Consider the following 26,696-nt stretch of genomic DNA (forward strand, 5'->3'; position numbering starts at 1 on the left):
TTTATATTCTTTAAATACTGTATTTCAAGGGTATTGCACATAATCTGTGTCCCCTCAAAAGTCTTCAGTTTCAGTCCTTTGAGGCAACTATCACATTGTACTTTAATTTTGTCTCCAGTCTCAGCTCCAGAAGATTGCTTCCCATTTTACTTTCATGAGTGTGTGGAAGAAGACAAATCCCCAGCAGTGATTCTTCTTTCAAGGTGCCACTTACTCCACCAGGACAGATGATCAGTTTTATTTAACCTTTCTTACACACCACACAGCTTGTACATCTGTAGCTCTTTTCTCCTCACAAGGATTTCTTAACCTACTGCTGTTCGAAGCTGGAAGCAGTGACCCTACAAATTATTAGTCTTTCTTTCTTCTTATCTAGTAAGTAGAAAAGTTGTTTCTAACTGAAAAACAATTAGTAAAAGTAATCTAAAAATGAATTCTGCATCAGGACTGTGCTTTTTTATGTTGTAATCATTTGTTAGACCTCTGAAATGTAGACTCTTTAAATGATCTGGTGAGTAGATGAGGAATAAACAGCTATTTAAAACATGCCAAAGTCAAACGGAAGAATAAATTTGTAACAACTGTCACTAAACACTCTACCAAAATGAAACCTTAAAAGATTATCTACAAATTGTGCTATAAACAAAATGAATGATGTTCCTGTGTCTACTGAGGAAGGAAAGTGGGGTCTATTATCATGAATGCACTCTAGTTAGAAGAAGAATTAAATATCCCACTACAAAAAAATTTAAATGTACACACATTCATCAGAAATAATTATCTGAAACTGAATTCTCCAAGATATTCAAGCACATTTAAAGCAATGGTGCAGCATAGAGGTAATTAACAGATGTCTGTATTCATTATGTAAACACTTTGCTATCAAGCACAAGTAAAACTAGGATACTTTCCCTCTGCTAGTAAACATGCACATATATCTCGTAGAATTGATTTAATTTCAATTAGGTTCCTTTTTTAGTACTCTTGCTAAAAAAGATGGATGACCTTTGTTTCAAGTGATATGCAAATTTATCCAAGGTTAATTTCTTCCTTACCTTTTTGTGTTTTTGTGACATCATTACCTCGTGTCTGTGTGTGTGTATATCTCCACACATAGTGGAGGAGGAGAAATGAGAAAGGATATTACACAAGGTACTTACTGAAGTTTTAAATAAAATTGTAATTCCTGCAGTGTGTACAGCTGTGTTAGCTCCAGAGGCAGCTGGGTTCTGTGGGACTGTACACAGAGATTCTCTCACTGCATTTACACAAAGCATTATAAGAAAACTGAGTGGCAGAGATTAGGATTGGAGCCACAGGGAAGTCATGGTATGCCACACTTTGTGTTAAATATTAGGCCAAATGCAGATGTCCTTGTTTAGAAAAATCTGTTTTGCTGCACTGACTGTAGAATGTCAAGCATTTGTTTAGCATTTTGTTGATCACACTTATACAGGATTAGTGACCTATTCATTAGCCAGATTGCTCCACTTTATTGCTCTGGTGTGTTTCCATTATCCTTTCTGTTAGCCTTTGAGCTCAACTTTCCTTACATTACATATCATCACTTTTTTCCTCCACAAAAGACTGGTACAAACTTAGCAGAACTCACCATTCATTTCCTAACACAATTCCATCTAAGCTCAGCCTGTCTCTTCCTAGCACAATACTGGATGAACTCCCCCAAGATTTTTTCTACCAAGTCTGCTGTGACAGCCCTGACTGCATGGACTGAAACGGCTCTGGGCCACAGGTTTCAAACAATATGTGACAATATGATCATGAACAAAGGAGGCTGATGATGAAGTGAGTGAAATGCCCCGTCCCTCTATCTCTAAGAATGTTGCTTTTCAGAACTCCAAGCAAATCTGGGTAGATTTTATGGGGAAGCTGACCCTGAAGCAATCAAGTGGTGCTTCTCTGGTATTTCAGACTGTGACATTTTTTATCAGCATTAGGTGAAGAGAGAAATTAAAATATAACATAGGCCAAAAAGCCTGGGGCTCACAGTATTCGCAGAGGGTGCACTGAGAACCTTGCCAATGTTGAGGTGCATTTCAGTGGCTAGGTGTATGTTAATTTGCCTGTTGCTGATGCATCTTTTCTTTCCTCACAGCTTAAATGTAGTTTACTGCAGATGCTTCTTACCTTAAGACAAGCCTATGAGACAAATGTTGCCTCATGGACATAGGAATACCAAGAAGCCTGTCACTTCTGCCTATAGCAAAGACAATGCATGCAAAGCAAGAGAGGTTGCAGTCACTGATGTCAGCTCTCTGCTACTGCTGGCAGCCATGTCACCTAATGTCCTGCAGAATCTGAACATGTCTGTACTAGTTTAATCCAAGAGGGACCTAATTATCCTTACAGTAGCTCCTGTGGTGCTGTTTTGGATTTGTGACCAAACCAGTACAACACAGGGATGTTGTATAGCATAGCAGTGATGAAGCATAGCAGTGGTTCCAGGGTCAAGGCCTTTCCTGCTTCTCACATCAGCATGTGGAAGAGGAAGGTGAGATATTTGGAATGATGGCATTTGTCTTTCCAAGCAGACTTTACATATGATGGAGCCCTGCTTGCTTGGGGGTAACTGAAGACCTGCTTGCTCATGGGAAGTGGTGAATGAATTCCTTACCTTGCTTTGCTCAAGCATGCAGGTTTTGCTTTAATATTGTCTCTATTGCAATCCAAAAGATTTTTGACTTTTCCAAAAGATTTTGACTTTTCCAAATCCCTCTCTCATCCCAGTGAGGGGCTCTGAGCAAACTGCTGTGTGGAGCTTAACAGCCTGCTTAGGAAGAATTTGTCTGTTCTTCCCCAATACTCTTACCTAAAAGCTATTCCAGAATGACATTCTTCATTGAAAATGTTACAGGGTGAACAATACTTGCATCATCCATTTATAGACCTGTCTTCCACGTCTCTGTTCAATTTTTTCCTGAATCTGTGTCTGTTTGCACAACCTCCTTTGGCAGCCAGTTCCAAGAGTTCACTAGTGTAAAGCAGTAAATTTTCCCCATCTGTTTAAGTCAGGTCTCATCCCAGATAGCAGGTTGGTACCAGCTTTTGTTGTCTTTGTGCTCTGCTCGTGTGCACTGTGTAACAGTGTTCTACTGCATGTGAATGTCCCTTCGTTTCTTTACCTTTGGCAAAAGACAAGAAGTGGTTCCATGCGTAGGTAACAATAACCCTGTTCCTTCTGAACAAGGGTACAAAAGGCATAAACCTAAGGGCACAAACCAGAAATGGGGTCAGGAAGGAAATTATGTTCACATTATCTAATAAAACACCCAGTCATAGAATGGTTGGGATGGGAAGGGCTTCCAGAGACCACCTAGTCTGACCCTCTTCTTAGCCTTCCAGAAAGGTTAATAGTGTTAAAAAATCTTTTTTCTTTAAAAAACCCCCCATGTTTACAAATAAAAATAATAATGTGCTTTAAGATAATAGAGTCACTGATAACAAAGCAATAACACCTGGAAGTTTGCTGATACATTCTTCAGCTGTATCAGTATGATTAATACTGAATTTACATGTTTTTTACAAGATCACAAGCAATTCGGAAGCATTAATATATCAGAAGTGGAAATTGAAATCAGTTAAGAATCATGAGGAGGTAGGTGCTATATGTTTTCAAGTAAATCACTGGAAGGTTCTCATGAAAGTTGAATAAGTTACAAAAGCTAAGCAAAAGCAGGTTGAGTTTGTAAGCTGAAAAATCAAGCACACAATTGTTTTCATTGCACAACTAAATGAAAGATATAACTAGAGATATAATCATCAGTATGTCCACTTCCCCCTACAAACCTGAACTATTTCAGTCACACATTATGCTTGTCACCTATAAATAAGTGCTCCATATAAGTCTCTCAGTTAGAAGACTGAATAAGCATAAATATTGTATGTAGTAAAAGACAAGATTGGCACACACATTCAAAAAACACACAACTTATTTAGCAACTGAAGCTGAACTACTACTGTGATAATGAAAGCAAAAAGAAAATCATGTTTTGCCTACATATTGGTTCCTTCTAATATATATTTCATCATGTTTTGCAGATGGCAAGAACAAAACTAACATTGAGTCAGAGAAGAAACAGACCCTGAATTCTACAAACAACTGCAGTTTATTCAGACTGCCTACCTGTGAAAAGTGAACCCACTCATAATCCACGACAAAAGTGTTGAATTTGTCTAGGATACAAAACCAGGTGCCAGAAAGAGAGGAAATTGATTCCAGGCATTATTATTTTCCTGTTTACTGAAGGGTTTTTTGTTTGGTGGTGGGTTTTGTTGTTGTGGTTTTTTTTTGGGGGGTGTGGGTGTGTGTGTGTGTAGGTTTTTTTTTGCCCCTATTGTTTTGTTTCATCCCTTGATAGGAAAAATATGTCAACAAGTAAATATATTTTGATCCAAAGAATTTTCTTAACTTGTCTCAGTATCTCTTCCAAAATACTGAAAATCTTAGGCCTGTAATTTAACAAGGACTTTATAGCCAATCATCAGATTGTTGCATCATTTTGCAACTAAATGAAATCTCCAAATTTCAGGAAAGGTACATAAGCCAGAAACAGCACACCACTTCACAAATATTAGTAGACAATAACTGGCAGATCCCAGTATTATCAAGCCTAAGCCCTGCAAGCCCTGCAACTGGGCACTTCACTATTCTGCTTGGAACCTAGTGGATATAGTAGAATCAAAAAGTTATTCCTTATTCAATTCCTATAAATGAAAGAAGAAATAAAAATCTGAAACATGCACTAGTAGTGTGCTGTAACTTTCAATGTCTTTAATTCAGGCTTTTTCATCTTCTCTATAACCAGTGATCTTCCATGGCAATAAGAGAGAAAGTTGATTCTTCAAATGTTTTTTAGAAATACCTGCTTTATTCATCAACAGCTGGTTTAAATCAAATATTCCAGTCTTTGAAAGTGTGTCTGTCATTCTTACATCACCACATTACCTCATGACAGTAGTCAAACACTGGCTCAGGTTCTCCAGAGGAATCCTGGGATGACCATCCTTGGAGGTGTTCTGGTCTCAAACAGACACAGTCCTCAGCCAGTTTGATTCCACCATCCCCAAGCAGCAGGTCAGACTACAAGAGCTCAGGAGGCCACTCCCAGGCTGAATTACTCTGTGATCTGATGAGTGTGTGTGTATATAAATGAGTTTAGACAAGACCTAAGCACCCTCCAAGAGTCTCCAAAATTATCTGTCTTTAGCAAAAGTATTTAATAAGCTTTTGTTGCCATGCTTGGTTTCTTCAATGATTATCTCAGTTCTTAACCTTAGAGTTAAGCAAGTTAATGTCTATCTTCATTTTAAACAGAATTTTGCTTTTTTTCAGCTTTCAGAACAGAAGATGACACTTTTTCCTGTTTATCATTTAGGTTTTTCCTGTTTCACAATCATCACGTATAATTCAACAATTAATAATAACAGTGATAATAATAATAATAATAGTAATAATAAATATTTCTCAGCTTTCTGTTCACATTTGTCATTTTCTCTCTGCTCTCTTGGTTCTAAAGATTTCCATCAGTTGATGTTATCTATGTTGTTGGCTTTTCAAGGTCCTTAAAGGAACATATCAGTTTTCTGTTTATCATGTCAGGGATTAATAATTTATTTTTCTGGGTTTTGGGCTTTTTTATTGAATTAAATGGCAGCAAAACATAAGGTCAGTTTTAAGAGCATGATCTGGAACTGTGCTGTGTAAATCAGCTGTAAACTCAGATTCCTGAGTCTTATGAAATCCTTTAAACATTTCTAATACAATTTTGTTTCAGGAAAAGGTATCTTAGATTTGAAATAAGATACTTGAATTAATTTTTTTTCCTAAATGCTTTAGCTGAACAGATGAACTCTTGACCAGTAAATGCTATTATGGCATTTTATGTAATATTCAGCAAATAACTGGCTTTAGACATGTGATTACATGTTTAGTGAACAGCATTTTAAACTTTTCTCTTTCATAGAGATAACAGCTACAAATCTGTTTGTGCTTTTACATTGCCAAGAAAAAATTTTTGCGTCACAGATATAGGTTTTTGTATTTACTGAATTTTTTCATTACCTTTTTTAACACTGTCAGAAGATTTTAGTTTATTAACTTTACCTGCTTGTTTGAAAAATTGTTTTTTTCTTCCTTTTAATTTAATTTCATTTTCTTACTTTTCATTTTATATTTATATAAATTCGATAATTCATATAAATAAATAAATAAATACATATGTATATATACTCAAGTACTTCCTTAAAGGAAATTGTATAACTCCAACACCAGCCCTAAGTCATAACTTAGTCATAAGATTTTGTTTCCCTAATCTACGTTTAACGTAATCCTGTAATCAACTTCCACTTGACCAAAAGCTGAGCAAAAGATAGTATTTGTGATGAAGGAATACCAATAAGCAACTGTCCTGAGATATTGGTTTAGATAGAATAGTTTGTTCCTAGCAAACCACTTATTTTTCAGCAAAATATGAAAAAAAAAAACCATTTGAATTCTATCAGGAAGCTGGATCATATAGACACACTTCTGCTGTAAAGAATTCATGCAGCATTTTAATTTCAGTTTAAAGACTGTTAAAAAAACTTGACATAAAAATACAACAAATTACCTTAGACCTGATTTACTAAGTCTCCACAGCACACTCAGACAGCTCTTAGAAACTTTGTGGGGGTCTCCAGGGACTGTAATTTATGCTAATAATTTTTACAAGTACAGTATTCAGCATGTGAACAGGACGCAGGGAAAAGGAAAGTAGCTGGAGGAGGGGTGGGGGGAAGGGTTGGGGAATGAGAAGCTGGGACAAAATATCTAGCCATAATTGCAGACCAGTAAAAATTTTGAATACCTAGGGCAAACCAGGAGGGAAAAGTGAATGGTAACTAAGGTAAACTCACACCTAGTCCATGACATTAAAACAGTTTATATAATTTAAGCTTTTTCTACAAGCCTAACTACAGATACAGATAAAACAAGGAAACCCAGTCTCCCTTTTCTCTAGGTGTTAGAACCACTGCCTTTTTTTGCTCAATTTCCAGACTTTATGAAAGGCTACTTAATTGCTTTGAGTGTTTTTCACAGACAGTGTAAGTAATTTTCCTCTTTAGAGTAAAATAATGCATTATGTATATAACAATCATTCCCAGGGAAACACAATGCTACAGGTGAGTCTTGTCTATTTTTATTTTCTGTTTCTTTATCAGGTCTTTCGCAGTGGTAAAAATCTGCTGGGCAAAATGAGAAAAATACAAGAAACAATTCTTCCTTCTAATACTGAGGTTTTGCAACTACCTCAGTGATGAACTGACAGGATATTTTGATCAATTTCTCTGAAGACAATATTCCCATTAAGTCGGATACAAAAGAAGTATCACAAGGGCTTATAAGTTCTCTCTTCCCCAAGACCCCAAACTCTCCCCCCATATGATTATTTCCATTCTTCCCCTTATATCTGTATATCTATCTATCTATCTATCTATCTATCTATCTATCTATCTATCTATCTATCTATCTCTATATATCATCTATATATCTATATGTCTATATATGTCTCCTGGTACACTAAAGAACAAAGAGTGATAACAGGTATATCTTTTGTTTACACTGGAGGCACCTTCAGCTTGACGGACTCCCTTGTGATTGTTTCAGCTAAAATATGACTGCTAATAGTAATAACAGCTAACCATGTGCTGCAGTCTTCATCTACCCTATAACAGAGGTTGTCATATATTTCAGATGTCTTTACATCTGACTGCACTGATTCAGAAATAAAAAAGTCAGGGGAGTTCTACAATTTAAGAAGAAAAGCAGCCTCTTCAAGACTTAAGCAGTGTTAGGTACAGAGTGAAATACATTGGGCTGGTCTGCATTGGGGTGATTTCATCTTCATAACATGGCACTGAGGGCAAAATCATTAGTCTTTAAGTTAGCCCATAAATAAAAGGTGGTGGAGGAGAAAATAATTGGCAGCTGAAAGTTCTGCAGTGCACAATGCTCAGTGTACTCTGCCCTTACCTGACAAGCTGTGACAGGAAGGTCATTTGCTTTAAAGCTAGGTCTACAAGCATTCAGATTAAAAAGCCTGCATCTTTCTGTGCAAACATAGAAGACATTTTTGTTCTTGCTCACTTGATTTGTCACTCACCCTAATAATGAAGTTTAATAACAAAAAGTATACAAATGTGCTGGGAATTTTGTTCCGATCGTCTGTATGGTAGAATTAAAAATCATATATCTGCTTTTCACCTGCTAATTTATAACCCTCTCAGAAATTTCTTAGAATAACCTGAGAAAGACAGGAAACTTTTAATAAAAGCAAGAATATGCCAGAGAATAATAAATACAAATACCTAATTCTGATAGATTTTTTTTTTCAGTGCCCCAGTTAAATGATTTGTTAACGTAAAAAGACCTGGATGTCACCATCTGTCTTTGACTAGCTGGAACTGAAGGCAAGAAAATCTGAACAGCAACACTCAGAAGTGAGGTTGGCAATAGGATGAACACTCACTTTTTGTCTGACAATGATTTAGAGATTAAATTAATAAACAGGGGTAACATCTTGTCATCACTCTCCCCTTTAAGTTCGTACATTACTGCTAGCACTGAGAAATGAATGAACTTGAAGTCAAATAGGAATCATCCTCATCCTTAGGAGGTTGTTAGAGCTTGACCATTTTCGCATTTACAGCAAGGTAAAAGACTCTGTTCATGATGCATGAGGCAGTACAGAATCCTGTTTCCTCATTCATAGTTTTGTATTGATTACAGGAAGAAAAATCATCGTACACAGGACCGAGTAAGAAAGTGATATTTTGACAAAGAAAAGGCAGGTTGCTAAAGAGTTATTTCATGTCATATCAATGCCCACATTTTCCTGTATTTTCAGATTTGGAGAATGTTAAGACTTGGTTCCTCACGTGTCTGGTCACTGCCATGAGCCAGAAGACTAGGTGGAAACATTTTCTTTACTCCCAGAGAGGAGGATGATAGCTAAAGTCCAAGTAGGATCAGCTTGCTATAAATGAGGCCTGAATGAAGACCCCAAGGTGAATAACGCAGAAGAGAAAAGAGAGAAAACAAAGTAAAATTTGAAAGCTTCATGATTCATTGAATCTTGAAACTCCTAAACCTCTCAATCTGTATCAGTTCAGGCTGGAAATCTGTCATTTCCTGTGAGCTACATACCATGGCTGCTGTCAGTACTTGCATGAAACATCTCTAAAAGAGAAAGAGCAGTCTATGGGATCCTAGGTTTGTCTAGATCCTGGATTCTCTAATCCAGCCATTAGAAACACAACAAAACTTTCAGGATAATTCCAGACAGTGAAGTCCTTCCAAGGCTACATAAAAACAATAGCCTGAGAACTTACTGTGCAAGAGGTGCTATGACCTTCATTGGTTCTTGGATTAAATTTTAAATCACCCAAATCAGTTTTATATACACATTTATGGTAGTGAATGCACAGCACTGAGGAATAAAAGAGTCCTTTTTTGTTTGTAGACAGCCTTGCACAACAAAAGCCTGGATTTTGTTATGAGAGTCCTGTGGTGGTAGTAAGGCACAAGGAAAGGAGAGTTTGAAAGGTGGTACTCAGCACGTTTGTTGCATGACCAGGAGTTCCACGTCAAAGTTTCCATCTCTCAAACTTTTAATCTGTTGTTATCAGTAACAAAATAATTCAGCCTTTTCTTGTGGAAGGAGTGAAAAAGAGGAATGCATAATGGACAAACACAATGTATATATAGTGTTTATAAAAAAAAAAAAAACAAACAGGACAGGTTACAAAAATAGGAGGATGGAAATAATTTAAGGAAGATTTCACATTTTTCAGCATGCAAAGTCTGTTTCAATGTTGCATACCAGTTACATCTGATGAGCACAGCTGAGAAACATAGGACAGGGAGCAGCCTATTTAATACCCAGTCATTTGACCCTTTTCCCTACTGGAGTAGTTTTAATGGCCAAATTGTAACTAGAAGGAATGAACTTCATGGCTTCTGGCTATCTGCTTGTCTGTTGGTGAAAGTTTCAGCTCAAATATATAATACATATGGAAAAGAAGTACTACCAGTTGTATTAAATCTAATATTTCCTGAGCTTTGAATGCTTGACTTTCTGTCTTTAGTGTCCCTCTTCATGTAAATTTTGATTCTGTGCCATTACATGCTGACAAAGTGCTAAATTTTGACTGACTGGAAATATATAGCATTGGGTGGTAGTGTCAACGTACAAAGGAACTCTGTGAGGTAACCCTAAAGATCTGAAAAAGCCTGTCTGGATTTGTAAGAGTACAAGAAAAACAGCCACTTGAAATAGTGCAATTTGTCAGCCAAGTTTCTGCGCCGCCATCAACAAAATTAATTAATTCCTTGAGCATAACTAAAAAAGTTTTGATATTTCGAATTTTATTTGATTAAGAGATGTAATTATTGCATACAATTACTTGTAGTATTTTCTTGTCTATAATTTCAAAGATGGCCTTTAAGTTACGCAAAAATGTTGAATGAAGGTTTTCAAAGTGTTGTGCCTAATTCTACAAAGTTTCCTACATTTCTAGGAAATTGTGATTAATCATCTGATAAAGATGTGAAGTAAAATAGCAGCACATTACAAATCTTATTAGATAATTTTCTATTTGTTTGGGTTTTTAATCAGTTTTTTGTTTTGATTTGTTTTATTTTTGTTTTTGTTTTGTTTTCTTTGGTTTTTTTTTTTTTTGGTTTCCTGTTATAAACACCAGTGTGTTTCCTTATTAAATACAGGCCTGTGTATTGTAGCAAAAATGTCTGTTTTGCAAATTATTGTTTAAATATGAGATTACCATATATAATTGCTTGGTTTTTTATGCAATCTGTCTAGTTTTATTGGAAATTTTTTGTTTGCATATACATATACAGACAGACAGACACACACATATATATATATATATATATATATAATTCTAATCATGCATGTTCCTCAATAGCACTTTTATAGTCCTTCAAGTTCTTTTAGGTATATTCAGATTTCTCTACATAATACTAGAAATAGCAATTAAATTTAAACAAAATGTAGCTGCACAGAGCCAACAATAAGTTCTCAGTTTGGTTTTGGTTTTTGTTTTCCACAAAGAATGTGTAGCCTAGACACTTCTGATCATGTAACACCTCTGTGGAAACTCCAGTTGCTGCCTAGATGGGAAAGTAATGGAAAAAGAAATACAGAGACATTGTTAGCAGCTTCTAACAAAGGACAGGAGAAGCCAGTGTCTCCTAACTATCCAGCTCTCTCTGCATCAGCAGCTCTGTTACTGAGAGCACACAAGGTTAAAGGACAGATGGATTTTCAAAAGTGCCTCAGGGAGTCAGGAACTGAAATTTCTATGATTTCGATGGTAATTATTACATACTAAACTTAAGCCTTGATGTCTACCTATAGCTCCAGGAACCTTTAATATCCTGTTAAATCTGGCTACAAATGACCCACCTGTCATTTCCACAGCTTCAGGCTGGCATTTTAACATCCACCCATATTCCTGTAACTCAAACAACTTGTCATTCGGAGCTTTGTTTAGTCATCTTTACCCATGACCTGAAACTTTCTTTTGAAACTCCTTTTGTAGGACATGAGTTGTTAAAGGAAGAGGGATGCATCCTGCAGAGAGTTCTGTAAAACACCTCACAAAAATAAAGCAATTTGACAGGCTCTGGAGAAAGAAACTTTAATATCCAAACTGTGAGATTATAAATAAGGTTCTCTCCACTGATTTCCTCAATTTCTCCAAAGCAATTTTATCTGAAAATTCTGCTTAAACCCTTTTGATCATCTTTTGGGCCACCAAATAGTTCTTGTAAGATTAGCAACCACACCAGTAGTCAGAAGCAAAGTCCATGACTGACTTTGTAACCTGAAGTGCATTCACATCAGGAAGTGCTAAATGAAAAAGCTTCTTATGTCACCTTTTCTGAGTAAATCCTTGAACAGCATCATATTATAAGCCTTCTGACTTATTGTGACTTCTCTGAGCAAGAGACCTTGTGGTGTAGAAACTTTGGCCAATCTGAGTCTTAAATGACCCTAGGCTCAAATGAGAGTAGGAATCAAAATTTCTTTGCAGAGCTTTACGTTTGCTACTTAATCAGTACAGTGTGCTCATCTCTACAATGCCAGTCATTTTTAAAAGGAACTGCCTATATTTTAATAATATTGTTTTTATACAAATAAGATATTTTTCAAAAAAAGTATTACATTTTATCTAAAATTAATAAATTTATTATAATTTTGTTTAGCAGCAATCCAGAGAACTTCTTGCTACTCATAAAAGGTACCCTTATTCTCTCAACATTGAGGCAATCTGACTTTAAATGTCAACCATACACACTTTAAAATATGATCTTTATTAGCAAGAAAATCTAACATTTCTTATACAACCTGATCCATTTAACCCTGAATTAATTTAATTTTGGATACAAATCATAGATAATTTGGGACTAAGGACCATTTTTGCAGGATTACTCTGGGTGAAGCTCTTCTATCAGTGTTTTTGTTTGTTTATCATGACAAAAATGACTACTTAATACTTACATTGCAGCAACAACATGAGTTTCTAAAGAATCAGGTTCTATTCTAGACTATGTGTGCAAATACACATAAATCTGAATTTCATATGTCATGTTCCCTGTGAATATTTACCATTTGGCTTATTTACCATCCAGGCACGTGCTAAATAGTTCTACACAACTATTTTATTCAGATAGACAAGGTGTGATGTGAAATTTTAAAAATCATTAATAGAAAAACCATACAGATGTAAGGTTTACCAAACCTATGGTATACACTAATCCCTGTGAAAAGTTACATTGTAAGTAAGTCCATAATTAACACAGCTGGTTCTGTACTTACATAGAATTACTACATACTTGGTTAAAAAAAATCCAAAATGCAAGAGAGCAAAAACTAAACTCAAAATTTCAGAAAAAAAGCACTTTAGGCTGCTTAAAGAGCTTTAATTAGTCCCCTGTTCCTACCACCACGATGCAATCCTTGACTGGTCCCTGATTAGTATTTATCCTGAGGGCTTCAGCATTATTCAGTATAGGATGCAGACAGTACTTATTTAGTCGAGCATTGTTTACTCTCCAAATTTACTCTTATGCTTCAATATGTGGATACCATTTTATATCTAATGTGTTATTTCAAATCTTTCTATAAAGACCACGTTTTCTCACTGGATTTTTTATAGTGCTCATTAGAACAGCAGATGATTGCTTCATAAATCGACCTATCTTTGCAGTACCACCATGAGGGAGTAGCTGGCATAATTTGCATTCTACAGATTGGATGTTGAGGCTGAAAGATGTTAATATTGAAAACACTCATACTTAGTGCTCCATCTGAGATGCCTACATGCTATATATATACACACAATTTTTTTTTTTTGTTTGTTTGCTTTCAATGACTGCATTAGATGCATTCAGAGAGTGATCCCTTATTCTGGTTGCAGCTGTTTGGTATTTTCACAAAATGGACTTTTGGGTTTCAAATGGACAACTGGATTTCCAGAAAATTAGGATCAGACTGTTCTTTGAAGAAATGGTTTATGAAACTGACGAAGCATCATGCAGGAATGTGGTTCCAGAAGCAGGGTTAAAAACCAGATCTCCAGCGAAATATTCCCCTGCCTTTGCTATGAAACCATTCATCAGGCTGTAATTCCTTTCTTCATTTCTAACACAATTTCTAACTTCTAAAATAAAAACAAGTGGACAATAATCTACTTACACTACATCATTCTGATTTAGCCTGACCAATTCTTCAGTGGCTCCCCAGTTTCCTCGTAAAATCTCTCTTCTGAATCTTGCTTTTTTCCTTCACCTTTCATTCTCACAGAGTCTCCTTCTCCTATTTAACTTCCTTACCTTTTCTAATATAGTTATTGCTCTGGCTACTGCCTTCTCCCCTCTGTATATTAAACTGCAACCACCCAAAAAACCCCCAAACAATTTTTCCAACACTGCCTGGGCAGGTGCAGAACACCACTGTGGACATACCACAAGCAAATGCAGTGGTCTTGGCTGTGGACAAGATATGCAATTACTGCAGAAGTCCCACCTGAACTCTCAGCCACAGTGTGGTGTTTACTCAGCCCTTCTTTTGTAGGGGATTGTAAATCCTTCTAAAATAAGTTGTGCTGGTGAGCTATAGTGGCAAGCTATGGCAAGATGCTTTGTTAATATATGAACTGAGATTTTTCTGCTCACCATAAGCTCTTGCATATTCTGTTGACCAAACCAGCAGCTGTTTTGCTGTCACCAGAATTGGGCACAGATGTGTTGGAGGCTCCAGTTGAATTCTGCCCTGATGATTGAAGTTATCAAGGTCCCCTTTCCTGTGGAGCTCACTTGTTTTTTAGGTATTGATGGACATGGCAAGATAAAATTCCTAACTAGGACTCTTCAAAATAACTCCCAAACCCAGAAGGTATGACTATGGAAAAGACTAGATTCTGCCAAAACCAAATTGAAAAAATGAATCTTGAACAAAATGTCCTTAAAGTCTATAATATAGCTTTCATTTCTTCCTGTGATTTATGCACACCACAGATTAAAATATAATATCCAGTAGTATAATTGCTTTTCATAAAATGTCCTGCAATGAATAGTAGTTATCCTGAAAAAATTCTAATACTTATCTGAAGAAATATTATATGTAATAATGTATTCTTGTATGAAGTTCTGAGTAGAGTTGTAGATCTTTTATGATTATAAGCCTATTTTAGATCTAAATCTAATATGAATCTGTTTATTAGTAGAATCCACATAATTTCAGTATATATAGGGGGTGCAGAGGTTACAGTAAGATTATTGAGTGAATGTTGCTTATTAAATTATCATCTGTGACTCTTGGGGAATCTTCAAGAAAAGATCAAAATCCAGTGCCATTTTCCACATACATTTCCCTTGGTATAAAGAAAAACAGTCAACATATGGTACAGAGCCCTATTATTCATGGATATGCATCCAGTGCCTCAGGTAATGAAAACAGTAAGTGCTCCTAATTCTACCATTATTGTAATTATTATCACAATATCTTCCTTTTATTGTTACCATTTTGACAGAACCAAACCTACATCCCTCCTGCCACACTGCTCTAGTGCTTATTGATTGAGTTGGAGTCATCTGACTTTATATTCCTCATTCTCTCTATATATTTCTGAAGGTTGTCAACGTGTGTGATCACCCTGTCTCTAAAATAGACTCCTCTATATCTGCAGTGTTCTGTGGTTCACCCCATATCATATCTAACAGTTACTATCCTAACTATGTCAAAGCTTAGGGTGGCAATGTCTGTGGCAATATTTGATTTTCCACATCCTAATCTACAATTTTTGCAGGGCCTGGAAGGTTTCCTTTATTACTCTGTTTTTGTGTTTTTCATACTTCATTCTTGCAGATCACATCAAACAGGGTCCTGCTATTTGGAGGGATCTTCATAAGCTGGAGAAGTGGGTTCACAGAAATATGGAGTTCAACAGTGAAGAGTGTAAAGCCTTGCACCTGGGGGAAACAACCCCATGCACCAGTATATGCTGGGAACCATGCAGCCGGGAAGTAACTTGATAGAAAGCTCTCTAAGGATTCTGGTGGACATCAAGGTGAACATGAGCCAGCAGTGTGCACTTGAGTCCAAGCAGGCCAATGGTGTCCTGGGGTGCATTAGGCAAAGTTCTGACAGCAGGTCAAGGGAGGCCATCCTTCTCCCCTGCTCAGCACTAGTGAGGCCACATTTGGAGTGTTGGGTCCAGTTCTGTGGTCACCAGTACAAGAGAGAGATGGACTTGCTGGATGGAGTCAATGAAGGGCCACTAAGATGACAGAAGGACTGGGACATCTCTCCTATGAAAGAAGCAAAGGCAGCTGGGGCTGCTCAGGCTGGAGAAGAGAAGGTTGAGAGGGATGTCATCAATGTCCATAAATACCTAAAAGAGTGTCTCGGGATCTCCCTCTGGTCACGATGACCCCGAGATATATTAAAAGTCTCTTTTCCCCAACCCAGCTGTTGAAGAAGGAGTCAGAAGTCTTTGGCTGTAATTCTTAAGCTTGTTTATTTTTTCTTATCTAAAACATTTTCTGTCTGGCCTGCTGAGGTCTGTTAAGCAGGTCAGTCTGAGGCACACTGCCCTCCCACGGGGCCATCATTGACTTTTATACTATAAACTATGTATTCAATATTTACAGTTATGTTCCAATACCTATCACCTATGATAGACAGTGACTTTCTACTTTACACCAATCCCAGAATGCCACCATCACCAAGAAGATGGAGGCTAGGAAGAAGGGAGAAGAACAGGACAACACACAAATTCCTCCATCTTGTCCCCTAGACCCCCATAGTAAAATTCTTCAAAATTACCCCTTTCACCCGGTGACAACTACTATTATGCTACTTAAACTTTTGTGACTTGTAATTCTTCATATAAAGCTAGTAATTTGCTCCATGGATTGAGATTGAATTCCCAAGTGTCTTTGGCTTCCTGCCAGGGTCTCCAAGCCCCTGCCAGGATCTTGAGCCATCCAGGGCACCCAGAGGGACGTCCTGGGTTCCGACAGGGTGCAAAGCAGATGGAATCAGATTCTTTCCAACGATATCCAGTCCTGGGATAATGTTCACAGGGAAGGTGCAGAGTCCCTCCTTGGATTTATTAAAAAAATCTGCAGACAAAGTACTGGGCAGCAGTTTATAGGTGACCCTTCTTGAACAGATGGATTGAACTAGAGGAACTCTGAGGTCCCTTTCATACACTGCTATTCTGTGATTCTCTGGTTCCATAATTCTTCTTACTCTCTTTTTTTATTTTTCTTTTTTAGTCTCTGACATACCACTACAGTACCTCTACATTCATTAATAGCTGAAGAATTTCTCAATTAACCTCAAATGGTTTATGAGCCAGTATTGATTCAATTACCCACAGGTTGCTATTAATGGGAGAAATGTTCATAAAAGTATGGTTTCAATATGTCACTGAACATTGCATACCATGTAAAATATAATCCTGCCTGTCATGAGAAAAGAGACACAAATGATTAAGGTTCACAAACAAAGTGTTGTAAGCCATGGAGAGGGTCTCATTGAAATGATGATGAGCTTTATGCAGTCTGTTCATGTTTATAGGGAATACCAGAGATGCAAGTTTATTTTTTTTTCTGCCTTAATTAATTAAATTATCTCATGCAAAGCCTGGTAGCTTCCTCTGAAATACAGAGCCTCATTCCATAGTATATGTCTAGTTCTTAACATATTTTTCCTCATGAAAGACAGAAAATGAGAGTTGGAGGCACTAGATAAGTGATTTCAACACATATCACTTGCATTCAAGTGTTGCAGAAGCAACACTTTAAAAAGGAAAAATTCTGGGGAAAAAACCATGAAGTTGCTGTAGGGATAAAATTAATTCTGTATTGCAGTATATCTTAATCTTATGGAGACAAAGTTGCATGGATAACCAAAATGCTGGTCTTTCCTATGAGAACTTGCTTTTGCAATTTTAGCCTTCTTTTCTATAGCTCAGTGGGCTGGAAATCATAAATACTGTCCTTATATTTAACGATCACAGACACCATGAATAAAATGGAAATCCAGGCATGGGTCAACACTTTGCAGGAGGGATCACGAAAATAATTTTGTCTATTTTCTTTGATAAGAAATGAAATATAGAAAAAAAGATATATTCAATGTCATGGCAGTGTTGTAAAAGTTAGGAGATTTGGTCATTCTCATCCTGCTTTCTTGTAAAGCACTCACCATTGCTTATAATCAGCATCACAGTTGCAGTAGTACTTGGGATCAGTACAGTTGCGTTCGATGCCACAGGCACATTTTTGAATGCCAGGTCCTGATCCGCCCCAATAGTAGTGCTTCTCATTGGCTTTTCCAACCCACCAGGTATATGGATTCCCTTCTGCAAGGAATGAAAATGTAAAGTTATGATGCATCAAAGAGGTAGGGCTCTATAATGCATTAACTGAGCTCAGATATTTAATATGCAAATGCTAACAACACATAACCAGAGCCATCCCACATTGCTGGCAAACAAATTAATTCATTGTTACTGAAGGTATTCAAAGGACCTTGCCAGGTAAACAGAACATATTTTCTTTTCTGTATTCACACAATTTATAATGACTGAAATTAATTTTTAAAATCTTATATGCTCTTTGTTTAGCTTTTTAATTGTACTCTGTATAATGAGAATATATTGGCAGATTGCATAATTATTTTCAATTCATTTCAAACTCACATATAAAGCTATCAGATAGATTATTTCAATATTTGAACTTGAATGCTGCACAGGAAAACAGTTTGTTTTCTCTTATTTATTTATGTATGTATTTATTTATTTTATAAAAAACAACTTTTAATTGAAAATTATTCTGTTGTCATTGGAAAATAAACATGTTCATCATGCTCTCTCCAGATACTTTATCCTAAACAAAGCATAAAGAGAAATTATCAAACTCCAAAAGCATTTTAACAATTTTTAAAAAAGTATATATATTTTTAATGTAATAATTTAGCAGAGGCATTCTGAATTTTGATGTAATCATATATCTTCGCATTGGGTCTGCAACTGGATATTTTCAAATACTGCTCTGAGGTTATTTCTAATCCTTTATGAACTAACTAAGACATTATTTGTAAATAAATAAATAAACCACCTCCCCCCTAATTTCTAATTTGAAAAAATTGTCTTACTGGAAAATTATTTTTATCTCTCTGGTTCAGCAAGACACTCAAATATGAACTTAACTTCAAACAGAAATAAATGAATTAATCAGTATCAATGTATGTAGTGATTTTTGACATAGAAAAATAATGATTAAATTCAGCTATAAGTGAATAAACATGCTATACATGTTTTTTAAAATGTCTTTTTTTAATGTCTTCTCCTGCTGCTGGAAACTTATAATCAATAAAATTAATCTATGGAATTCACTAGTTAAATTATACATAATTTATATATAAAAATATATATATAAAAATATATATATAATATATAATATATTATATATTATATATATAATACATATAATAATACATATAATATATAATATATAATATATATAATATATAATATATAATATATAATATATATAAAATATATATTTTTTATATATATATATAAAAATAATATATATACATAATATATATTCTACTTCCATAATTTTTTGTTTGTACATCTTACACGTTCCCCCAAAACTACAGGCACAATCCTTAAAATAGCCATTTCACAATTAGATTTGATCATCAAGATCATACTTATTCCAGACAGAAGTTGAAAGCAATTCACACCAAACTCTCAAGAAAATTAAATTCCGGAGATGAAGAGAACAATCAAATATATACACATGTTTAAAGAGGATCAAACCCCAGAAATGCTCAGCTCTCTGAAAACCCTTTTTAGAATGTGTTTGAATTGTTAATACCATATAATATAACAAAAATACAGTAATGTGAAGAATTCATGGAGGCCGAAGGTTTTTATTAGTTGTTGCTGCACTGCACTGTATGGCCATTCAGCTCTAGTACTGATGCAATGGGTGTGGGAATAGCATGACTTTATTCTAGACTCTGAATTGGTCATTTTACCTTCTGTGACTCAATTGTCACAGAACAAAGTGCTGTAAGTTAGGAGAATGTGTCACGTGAATGCTGCAGCAGCATTCCCAACCTGCAATGCAATCCAGCAATTCTGAGAGTACGTAGCCCCGGATTACAAAATATTATTTAAAAGGCATTTAAGGGTAAATGTCATCTTTCCACAGGAATGACAGAACTGCTTTTATTAAAACAGAATCCAGCTAGAGAATTAATGATATCTGAAACTCCTATTTTACAGGGATTTTTTATCTCATCTTTGAAGCTAGTTTCTATGCTGTGGCACCAATGCGGCTGTTTTGACTGTTGCTCAAAATTCTCTTTGTTTACATCCTTTCTGTCAAGTGAAGGATTGCATGATTCAGTCAGCAAGTAATTTACTGGGAAGCAAGACTGCTAATTAAAGCACTATAAGAAAAAAAAATACTTAGAATTGTCAAAAAGCAGATCAAAAATTGAGAAACAGGTAGAATGATTAAAGCAGATGAAAGTAATGGCAGAATTACAGACTACAGTGATGGCTGTCACAGACCACTATGACAGACACAAATGGGGCATGTTTAAACTCATTTAAATGACAATTGATGTACAGTTTTAAACCATGAATGTATTCCAGCATACACAGAGATGTTTTTCACATCTATTGTTTTTAGTGTGTTTAGTGTGTTTAGTGTGTTTTTATATACACTGTCTAAGCCACAAGCTTCTTCATTCTGAAGAAAAGACCTACCCTCAGGCTTAGGAACACAAACTTAGGAAGAAACTAATGTGCATGTTTAAAATTTCCAGAAAGGTCAATAAGGTAATATATGATTTTGAGGGTTTTGCATTCAGCGCATATTCTGTTAGACATCCCCACAACCAATAATCCCAGCACTGCCTTGTGAGCACCACCCAAGACTCCGATGGCGTGGCATTGGCATATTGGGCTAAGGCTTGTAACAGAGGAGATCTTGGTAGACAGCCCTCACTAGGTTGTATCCATGCAGTGGGACAAAATCTCAGGCACAGGAATGAGATGAGTGTCACACCAGACCATTCTGCACCACAGTGGCCATATAAGAGGTTCTGGAGGTCCCATACAGTCTCTGGTTAATAAAAGGTGTGGAGACACACCTGTTCTGCACCAGTCAAATCAAATGAGAACAGCCCTTCTCAGTCTTCCTGTTTCGTGTCAGCCAAGAAAAGGATGAGCAGCGTTTTGTCTAAAGTTCATATGCTTCAAACTGGGAATGCTACACAGTTATATTGCAGACACCCTTATGACTGAGCATAACAAAGAGTAAAACCCTGCAAATGGAGAGATTAAAAAAAACCAAAACAATAGAAAAGAAAAGGTAGAAGGGAGGAGAATGTATCATGCAGGAAAAAAAAAATTAGAAATAGGAGCACTGTTCTCCACTCGCATTTCACTCTCTTTTATACCTCTGGAGTTCTGGAGTCTCCTTTTGACGATGTAAATCTTTCTGCCTAGGAGCCCTTCGGGGTTTTTTTTTTTTTTTTTTTTTTTGCTTCAGAAGGTTTTGGAAAAGGCTAATCCAAGTAGAAGGAGCAGTGAAGTCCATTTTGAAGAATGATGATTAATGGATGTAATTTTAAGTATCAGACTATTTTACCAAAAATTATTATTTTGCTAAACTATCAAAAGTGTTGGTCTTATGCAATCAAGAGTATATAAATTCAGTTTAAAGACCAAAAGTAGTTTTTTAATGTATTGCAAAGAGAAGTAATACAAGAAGATATTTCTTATATCTTTTCTTATACCTTTTCTTACCTTATATATAAATTTTGAGTCATAGGAAGCTTTTTAGTTGTTGTCATTGACTGAGTGCTTTTTTCCCCCCCAAGCTTTTGTGGACAAATAGCACAATGAGAAGATGGAGGAGGAAAGAGACTCTCTGCCTGCCAAGATGTTTTGATTAGAATAAAGCCTTGATGCAGAACTGCTTTTTGGGTACAAACCAGCTCTCCTTTGAGGGATGCTGTGGGAAGTGTTGAAGTTTTTGCATGCTGAGTTATGACCAGGATGCCTTTCCATATCTGTTCTTGAAGAGAAGCCCCTTGCAAGGTTTTGTGTGCTCAGTGACTTAGCAGAAATATAATGATATTATCAGAGTAGGGTGTGGATACCAAGAAAACGGATAAAGATATCCAATTTTTAAGAGATCCTGTAATGTCACAGAAAGAACAGTCTTCTAAGGACAAAATGGCCAACATGATTCTATTGGGGCATGCAGACATATGAGCATGGCTATAACATCAAAGACTCAAATCATATTTGTTGTGATTTCAATCTCTCTCTCTGTGTCTTACACACACAAACACACACACACACACACACACACACACACACACAAAAGCCTTTAACATTTACATGCAACACATTTAATAGTGGTTGCAATGCCTTTGCAGTGCTGGACTTTGGTTAAAATTATTGCAAAATATGGGTTCTTGTTTACATCCCTGTGCAATATTAGGCGAGATTTGCAGTTATTAGATAAAAGTATGTAAAGAATCTGGCCATTGATGTTTTCTATCAAGTTCTCCTGTATAGAATATTCAAGAAAAAGCAAAGATTAAAGATGCTTTTCTGTATTCTCACAGATCACTTATTTGTATTCTCACAGTGCCATAAAAAAGTGATTCCTTTTTCATCTCATAAATGTATTTTTGTGTGAACCATTTCATTTAATATAAAACCATACCCAACAAAAGTTAATGTAGTATGAACAGAACTCTTAATAGTCAATAATATATTTATTTCTAATATAGCTGAACAGTCTCAAAATGTATAACTTTTTAAAGTGCACTTTAGCTGAAGTCTCAAAATATTTAACTTTTGAAAGTACACTTTATATTCTACTGAGCATTTAATAGAAAAAATTTGTTTTATTATTTTTAAATACAATTGATTAATTAAAATTCTGCTACTTTCAACATTTTAGGGCTCTTATTTCTAGGTGTTCAGTACTAGTAATTGAAGCAGCAATACTGAGAGAAGTCAGGGAACTAAATTAAGTGGACTGATGCTCCATGGCACTCTGCATTCAGAGGACTCCATTCAAAATACAGCCCTTAGAATGATGACAACTGTATTTATTTGTAAAATACCTAGAGAAGTTAAATACGTCTCTTCCATTTGCTCTGGAAATTTCCCTGACCTCTATATGGTCCTTAAAACCAAAGAAAATGGTTAAAAAGAAAGGCTAGGAATTCTTTCAAATGGAAGTCAATGTCTCACAATCTCTGAAAAGCAAGACCAGTGAAAATTATTTATTGAGGACCCTGTCTGACTTTAACAACTACATTTAGCTATTCTCTGGAAGAAATTAGTTGTTCATTTACAGGACTGCATAGCTTTGAATTAAACGGGTCCTTTCCAGTCCTTTCCAGTTTCCATTAGTATTATAGATGCCCACTAAATACTAAGGAATGTCAACAACAATTAGAGTACTTGTACGATATTATTTTCAGAAAATATTCCTTTGCTCAGTCTTCTACTTCTTTTTTAATGGAACAGCTTGAATTAATTACACAGTCATTGTTATCAGCAGAATAGGCCCAAAGACATTTTTCAAAAACATACTGCAAATTTGGACACCTGAATTAATTACAGGTAGAAATAAAAGCTGTTTCCCAGGCGTAATATATGATGATGAAATTAAAGACAATACTTAAAAAAGATAAAATTCAATTTGCACATGTAGAAAGCCAGGTATAATTCTTTTATCTTTGAATAAAGTACTTTCTTTAAACATGCATTTTGCATTCAGCTACACTACAACACCCACTACATTTAGCCTCACACAAGGTCAACTTGATTTAAGATCATGGTTCATTAACACCTGTGCAGGAATTCTATCTGCTATTGCAGTGAAGAAACAGACACTGCAAGAATAATTTTGTCACTGTTTGAAAAGTTCAGCATGCTAATATGGTTGCGCGCTTCACAGCTTTCACCTTGCTTCATATTGCCAGCTTTTTTCTTCACACTGTCAGCAGTATCTATTCCACTCAGGTCAAGTCTTTTTAATGAACATTGTAAGCCATTTATCTGAGCTTTTGAAGACTTAGTATTTTGAAAAAATAATCAAAGTAGTTTAATGTCACTCACACATCAAGTACCTCCACATGTTCCACTTTAGGATTCTTAAAGTCAGTGGTGTCAAAGCTTGGTAGGTTTTGCTGGCCTGGTTTATTTTGTGCTGATTTGATTTTTCTTCATCTTATTATTACGTGCTAATTTAGGACCAACATGAAGCTGAGTAGACACTTTGCAGGTTTGCTGCCCCTGCCTCATGTCTTGGGAAGTGCCCACCTGGACTGAAAACCCAGCAGCTGAGGAGTTTCATGGCAAGAGTGGATGCTGACAACCAGAGAAGCTAAACTGTGAGAGATTCTGCTCCTGCCCACAGCTCAGGTGGATTATGAGCAGGTTCTGTCAGCTTCTGTGATCACCCAGAGGGCCGAATTATTTCAAACTGAGAAAAAAGAACTCACAGAAGAGTCTGGCAGGTCACACTTCCACATTTCAATGACAGTACTTGTGTAGAAACTGACTTTGAGTGAACCTTCTAAAATAAGATTTCTTGCATATGTGGTTATAGTGAGATTATTTTTTAATTAATATTTTATTGATTTTCCATTTCTTCCAGTAACACTTCTTGCTCACTAATGTGCTGTGAAACATATACACATGAATTTAATATGAGAATGGTAAGTGAAGTCAATTCTTATGCTGCTAGTCTCATTTTGGTAACTGATAAATCTTTTTTTTTTTGCAACCAATTGGGAAAAATATAAGGAGTGCTTATTATTTGTGAATAGAGTTTGCATCAGTGGTCACCTTTTTAATGACTAAGACTTGAGATTAGTCAAACCCTCATGGCAATGTGAATGAGGTATTTGAGCACACTGGAAACTTGGGGGAGAAAACAGACATTCAAAAACTTACCAACAAAAGGAAAAGAAACTAGAAGTACCCTTGGCTACTTCAGGAAACTAGGAACACCTAATTTATAGCTACTTGTGCATTTAATGGAAGAATAACATGAAACTTTTAGTTTGCTATTTATGATAATTTTAATTTTGTAGGCACTCACATGTGACTTACTTCTTTTTTTTCACAGTGCTAGTAGCAAATTATTTTTTTTTCTTTTACTAAGACTAGCCTCAAACACTTGTTTTCTTTATAGGCTCACTAAAGTGGTTGGTCTATTTGACAGTACTATTTATTTGCAAAGACTGTTTAAACTGCCTGAAAAGATAAGATTTAATGGCAGCCCAGAAAGAGAACTTGAAACATGCCTTGCTTGCTAATATAAGAATTGATGTGATGTCTGAATTCGTGGCCAAACATTTTAGTGCAACAGTCCTTAGAAAGAAGTGTTTGGTTTTTTAGCTATGTAAGATACTCAGAATTATGCCATACCTCAAAGGTAATCTGTGAAGGGAAATGTTCTTAAGATTTTAATAGAAAATATAGATAAATATTGGAAAATACTTGTGAAAAGCATACAACATTTCAGTAAATGTTAACACAACACACTCTATTTACTGTTTTCTTAAGGGCACATTAAGAATTAATTGCTGTCTCCTTTTTCTCCACAGCCATAAATTAGTGTATTTTAAAGTGAAGGTAAAGATAACCATCTCCATTACCCTAGAACTAAAAGAACTTCCTTAAACGCTAAACTAGAAGAACTTCCATGACCTTCAGTATCAGCAAGTAAAATCAGATATTCAGATGTCCCATCAGGAGCTCTGGCTTCCCCAGTTATCCTGGAAGGGAAGACCCCTGCAATCAGTCTTCAATGTACTTAGGCTTCAATTATGTTTTGGTGCACATAAAGTGGCCAAACTGAGAAAAGCCCAAATGTTCTCATCTATGTTCAGTGAAGTCAGAAAAGGAAACCTATTCAGATGCTTAAGAAACAAAATTACTGCTTTAATGATGACCATGCCTCAGGCTGATGGCCTTTGCCGTGTTCTTCAGTTCATGAAAGTATTTTCATGTACCTAGATATTTGCCTGCTAATTTTTCATGTACCTAGATATTTGCCTGCTAATTTATGCTTATTTCATACATGTATACATCAACCTCAAAATATAAGGCAGCAAATACAGTATCTTTTCCTAGAAATAGATATTTAGCTAAAGCATCTTTTCAGCAAGGCTATGGGGGTACTCCCTTTTATTGAGTTTTTATTTTTTTTCTAGTATAACTCCTTCTAAAATGTCAGTGCCTGAATCCACAAATATGTAGGCAAAGACGACTTTTCTTTCAGAATTAGCAACCTATAAAAAAGATCAGGAGGGAGAACTGTCATATTGATGTTCAATGGCATCTTATGGAAAAGCAGTCTGACAGCTTTATTTTGCCATTGGAGAGATTTACTCCTTGCCCCAGCTCATGAAAAGCTAGTAGAGTACAAATGATTTTTTTCCCTTGTCAAAACACGTATTCCAAGATGCAGCACTACTAACCAAGCCTGACTTGTTATTTTTCTTGGAATGGAGTCTCAGTGGTGAGATTTAGCTGGGGAAAGCAGCTGTCAGATGTCCTTGTATGCTACTATTTGCTGAGATTTAGAGTGAATTCATTATAAAATCACTACAGTCCCTGCTATCCTTAATAGCACTGTGTGCCAAACTTGCTAATATTGCAACTAATTGTGTACTGTAAATTCACTGGATCATTTAAGGCCTAAGAATAAACATCCTACCTTGAGATACTGCTAAGGGAAAAGCAAGTACTTTCAAAAAACTAAGTGTCATTTGTGGAATAAAAAGAACACTTACAGACATAAATACTCAATAAAAACCAGTCAATTATAATTTTTACTATATGTTCTGAAAGAATAGACTTTTTCACAGCTAGGACTATCTGAGGTAGAACAGCAACAGCAAAGCTGGGAAAGTCCCGCAACAAACTTATAGGTCACACTGGGGTCTGCCCAGCGGGGTGGTGACAGAATGCACATGTCCATGTCATGGTCTTGTGAAGAACATACTGACAATAAGTCAGAGGATTCTGTGATT

The 26,696-nt window shown here is 35.9% G+C and overlaps 1 protein-coding gene across 2 annotated transcripts in view; it reads right to left on the reverse strand.

The window, feature by feature from the left end:
• Window positions 1–26,696, reverse strand: part of CNTNAP2 (contactin associated protein 2) — a 1,014,456-nt gene that overhangs the window by 174,513 nt on the left and 813,247 nt on the right. For both annotated transcript variants that reach the window (XM_064419448.1, XM_064419458.1), the window contains one exon: window positions 17,802–17,958. In XM_064419448.1, coding sequence (XP_064275518.1) covers window positions 17,802–17,958 — 157 coding nt within the window. The remainder of the gene's footprint in view (window positions 1–17,801; window positions 17,959–26,696) is intronic.

Source organism: Passer domesticus, chromosome 1, assembly GCF_036417665.1.
Source record: "Passer domesticus isolate bPasDom1 chromosome 1, bPasDom1.hap1, whole genome shotgun sequence".
In the NCBI taxonomy this organism is placed as follows: Eukaryota; Metazoa; Chordata; class Aves; order Passeriformes; family Passeridae; genus Passer; species Passer domesticus.